The sequence below is a fragment of the Pundamilia nyererei genome, unplaced genomic scaffold, assembly GCF_000239375.1.
Source record: "Pundamilia nyererei isolate P.nyererei 1_Seehausen unplaced genomic scaffold, PunNye1.0 scaffold00326, whole genome shotgun sequence".
Lineage (NCBI taxonomy): Eukaryota > Metazoa > Chordata > Actinopteri > Cichliformes > Cichlidae > Pundamilia > Pundamilia nyererei.
Genome location: NW_005187727.1, coordinates 143,367 through 148,000, shown reverse-complemented (window position 1 = coordinate 148,000; position 4,634 = coordinate 143,367). Strand labels below are relative to the sequence as shown.

The 4,634-nt window shown below is 43.5% G+C and overlaps 2 gene segments (V, D, J or C); one reads left to right on the top strand and one right to left on the bottom strand.

Annotated features, from left to right (window-relative positions):
- Positions 1–28: 28 nt before the first annotated feature.
- On the bottom strand, positions 29–982 carry LOC102203322 (Ig kappa chain V-IV region Len-like). The segment is given in 2 exon segments: positions 29–515; positions 974–982. Coding segments are annotated over 2 exon segments (399 nt in total).
- A 131-nt stretch (positions 983–1,113) lies between these two features.
- LOC102205132 (Ig kappa-b4 chain C region-like) lies at positions 1,114–1,964 on the top strand. The segment is given in 2 exon segments: positions 1,114–1,138; positions 1,639–1,964. Coding segments are annotated over 2 exon segments (351 nt in total).
- The last annotated feature ends 2,670 nt before the right edge of the window (positions 1,965–4,634 follow it).

The window sequence follows — 4,634 nt, the reverse complement described above, 5'->3', positions numbered from 1 at the left end:
TGTGTGTGTGTGTGTGTGTGTGTGTGTGTTTCTGTGTGTGTGTCCTCACTGCAGACACTGATACAGTGATGATCTTCCAGCTGCAGCAGTCACTTCCGTCTGTGAGGTTTTTGTACGAGTGTGTTTCACTGTGTGAACATCGGAGTGCTGTGGTAACTCTGACAGTAATAAACTCCTGCATCGTCAGCCTGGACTGCACTGATGCTCAGAGTGAAGTCCAGGCCATTCCCTGCTCCACTTCCACTCAGTCTGGAGGAGATTCCTGAAAGTCTGTCTGATGTTAAGTAGATCAGAGCTTTGGGAGCTTCTCCAGTTTTCTGATGGTACCAGGCCAGGTAGTATTGTGAACCAGAATACTGAGCTACTTGTGTACTGACTTTACAGTTGATGTTTACAGTCTGACCAAGCTGCACAGATTTGGATGCTGACTGAGTCACCACAACGTTTTGTCCAGCAGACCCTGAGGAGAGAAGAAACTCTGGACATGAGCTGGTGAGGTGAAACTCAGCTACGCTCTGAATGATTTTCACGTGACAGAAAAATGATTTTCCTCACCTTGAGTCAAGCAGAGGAGAGTCCAGATGAGGACGCAGAGCACACTCATGTTTTTGATGAAGAGGATTTCTGTGGCTTCTGTTGTGATGAAGGACAGCTGTCAGTCACGCAGTGTTCAACTGTCAGGACTATAAACTCTCCCAGAGCACTGGAGCATGGTGCCGCTGATGCAAAGCAGCTCACCGTGGACATGCTCAGACTGACTCTGATTACTCTCAAGGATCTATCAGTTATCACAGGATTCATCTGGAGTGTTTTCTGCATTTTGCATCTCTTAAGCTTCTTTAAGTATTTTCTTTGTTTTTTTACACAGTGAAAGTAGATGATCTGTATTGTAATAACAGAACATAGTTTTCCTGCGAGCTGAACTCAGTCACATCACATTTTTGTTTCGCTCCTTTACTGAACCTGTCCTCACCTGTTCCATTTTTAAACAGGAACAATTTAAAGGATTAAAGAAAATGTACTCTTTAAACCTGCTGCAGAATTAAAAGGACTCAGGACAGTGTGACTGGAGATCATTTCTTAGTGTTTCTGACACATCTGTGATTTTTAAAAATGTCCCACTTTGTCTTTGACCTCAGTTTGAAACTGTCTGAGAATATTTATCTTTTTTAAATCTGGCTTATGTTGAAATATTCTGACTGGTTCGGTTTAGCAGATAACGTCTTTATCAGTGAAATGATCAGCTGGTGATAGTTTAACAGTAATTATGATTGTAGAAATGCACCAAATGAAATGATTAAAATGTTGAATGTAAATAACTGAATATTTGTTCAAAGTGTCTTATATTTTGTATTAAACACTAAAACCATGCAGATAATTAGAAGTTGATGCTGAAGATAATTCCTGAGATGCTGTGTAACAGTTTGGCCCCAGTGCAGTTTGTTGAGCTTCAGGTCATATGAGGACTGCGAGTGCACTGATGTGCATGAGAGCTTTGTTAAAGGGAAGTGAAACACTGTGTGAGTGATCTGTCAGAAAGTCCTTAAAAGAAGAGAAGATCCACTCTCACACAGTGAAGGCGTTACTGCCAGCTGTGCCGTGTGCTCCCTGTCCTCTAAGCTGATTGGTGTCTCCTAGGTGACGCTCGTCCCACCCTGACGGTGCTGCCCCCCTCCAGAGAGGAGCTGCAGCAGGGGAAGGCCACGCTCATGTGCCTGGCCAACAAGGGCTTCCCCTCAGACTGGAGTCTGTCCTGGAAGGTGGACGGCAGCAGCAGCAGCAGCTGGGAGGAGGGCAGGAGCCCAGGGGTGCTGCAGGAGGACGGCCTCTACAGCTGGAGCAGCACCCTGAGGCTCCCTGCAGACCAGTGGGAGAAGGTGGGCTCTGTGACCTGTGAGGCCACCCAGGGCTCCCACACTTCTCTCTCACAGACACTGAGGAGAGACCAGTGTTCCCAGTCCTGAGCTGACTCTCTCTCTCTTTCTGTCACTCGTCTTTGTTTTGTTCATCATTTCACTGTTTGACACAATAAAGATTCATTCAAAGAAACTCTCGTTCCACTTCTGCTCTTTTTAACTTGCACAGATTGAGATCCTTTCACAATAAACACAGTTGTTCTTCACTCAGGGGTTTCAAACTCGTGGCCCGGGGGCCACTTGCTGCCCATATATTGACGTGAAGAAATAAAATGCAGTTTGTCCTTTGAAGTGACTTTTTTGTTTGTTGTTAAGTGCAAAGTTATTTAAAAAACCAAAAATGATTTAATATGACTGCAACATGAGCAGAGAGTACAAACATGCTGCGGTTCAGTGACTAATGTGTTCACTTATGTCTGCATTTTGATTCTGTTAAGTACGAACACAATGACAGCAGACGTGCTGCTACATGTCTGCAGACAGAGGACCAATGACTTTATTTGGCAGTTCAATGAAAGGCTTCAGTTAGTTAAGAAGGAGGAAAAAGAATCTGTGTTCATGTTATACAATACTTAAATAAAAAAAACAACAAAACAAAACACTTTAGGAAATATTTGTGTTCTTTCTTCTTCTTCTTTTTGTACTACTTGAACACTAAAGTGGCCGTCCAATAAGACAACAGTGTCAGCTTTGGCCCACGGCTCATTTAAATTTGACACCCCTGATCTTAAATGAAAGCACAACTATGTCAGTTTTCTTTTATTTACAACTTACAATCCTACGTTCCAAAATCATTTCACTCACCTGCATTCAGACCATGTTAACAACACTTATTATGGCTGCCACTGAAATCTTCCTCCTTACATATTCTAAGAGTCTGGGGGGAAAACCAAAGCACTCAGTGTATTTTATACTGAACTTTTTCAGAGCACACAACATAACGAGTCTGCCGGTACTGAAACCTGCTGTGGACATTTTCGGTTCTTAAAAATAACGTCTGGGAGCAGCGATGCAGGACACACATGCAAACACAGAGTCAGTGAGCTGTAACTGTCCTCAGCACATCACTGATGAAACTTTTGTCAACATATATTTTCTTCCTTTCACAGAAAACTCATCCCTGTTTTCAGTTCAACACTACTTTCTTATCTTTGATATTTACCTCACGCTCCATTCATCCTTCATCGAATACATGAAATATGTAGCGACTTAAAAATATCTCACAATGTGTAAGTAAAACGTAAAGGATGTTTTATGTTAGCGTCCATGTTTCAGGACTCTCTGTGTCCTGTGTCCCCTCGGGTTACCCCTGAGAATGAGACCCTCACTTGCACCATTGGCACTCTCACCTGGGAAATAGACACAATCCAGCCAACCCTGATGACAGAACCTGATCCTGACTGTAATGTCATCTGCAAACTTTGACTTTTGCTGTGCAGCCATCTGTGTAGGACACCTCCACTGGGTTGCCACTGCTAATTTTCCAGGTGCTGGATGTGCCTCACCAGTGATCCACTGACAGATGGAGGCTGGGACAGTGAGCTGGGTAGTTTGGAGTTGAGCTGAAGTCCACAACCTGATCCTATTACAGATCCTATTACGTGTACCAGGGCAGTCAAGGTGTTCCAGCTTGAAGTGCATTCCTGTGCTGACAGCATCATCCACTGACCTGCACCAGGGAGCGTGTGATGTTTGCAGATAGGTCAACACTCATGTCTTTACTACAGATGTCAGGGCAACATGTCTGTCATTAATTAACAGAGTGTTTCTTGGGGAAAGATGGTTGTTAGCTGAAAACCCATTTTTACTGTTTCAGTGTAGCGCCTCTTTGCTACCCTGATCTCCTTTGTCAGTATGTTTCTGGCCTGGGTATACAGGACTCTGTGCCCACTCCTGTAGGCGGCATTATCCCTGAATTTTCCTGTAAACCAGGGTTTGTTGTTATTGTATACGCAGAAGGTTTTAGGATGTCACAGTGTCAGTGATGTTGTCCAGGTGTGCCTCAAAAACACTCCACTTCCTGCATTGTCTCACAGCACAAGGCCAGGCAGGCGCCTGTGGCACTTTTATTTTGACTGCATTGTTTATGGTTGTGTATTGTAAACTGCAGTATATTTACTCTTTATCATGCTGCTGCATGCATACAAATGTCCATTTTATTTGCAATAAACCAAAAACAAACAAACAAACAAACTAAAAACCCAAAACAAAACGCAGGTACATAGTGAAAGACCAGATGTCCCAGTTTTACACTGGGACTTGAAAGCAGCTTACATTTGTGGATCTGTGTGGCTGTGGCGGAAACCCCCACGTGGGCATGTGACGTGATCTGTGCGTGTCGGGCGATTGGTGCACATCTAAGGTTTTGTGAGTGGGGACAGATGTTTAGACATTTGTGTGCATAGACAGGTTTGTGAAAGAGAAAATGATCAGATTTGTGAGGCTGAACTTCATAAATTGTGTGTAAATGATCAGTATTTCTGCACCCACTGAACTACTACTGTAAAGACCAGAAAGGATGCACCAGTTAAAATAGAAGCGCCCATGTTAAATCATTGGTGGACAGATAGAGCTGGGTGTCATCTGCATAGCAGTGTAAATGTATGCTATGTCTTCTAATGATGCTGCCTAAGGGAAGCATGTATAATGTAAACAGAATTGGTCCTAGCACTGAACCCTGTGGAACTCCATAATTAACCTCAGTGTGTGAAGAGGACT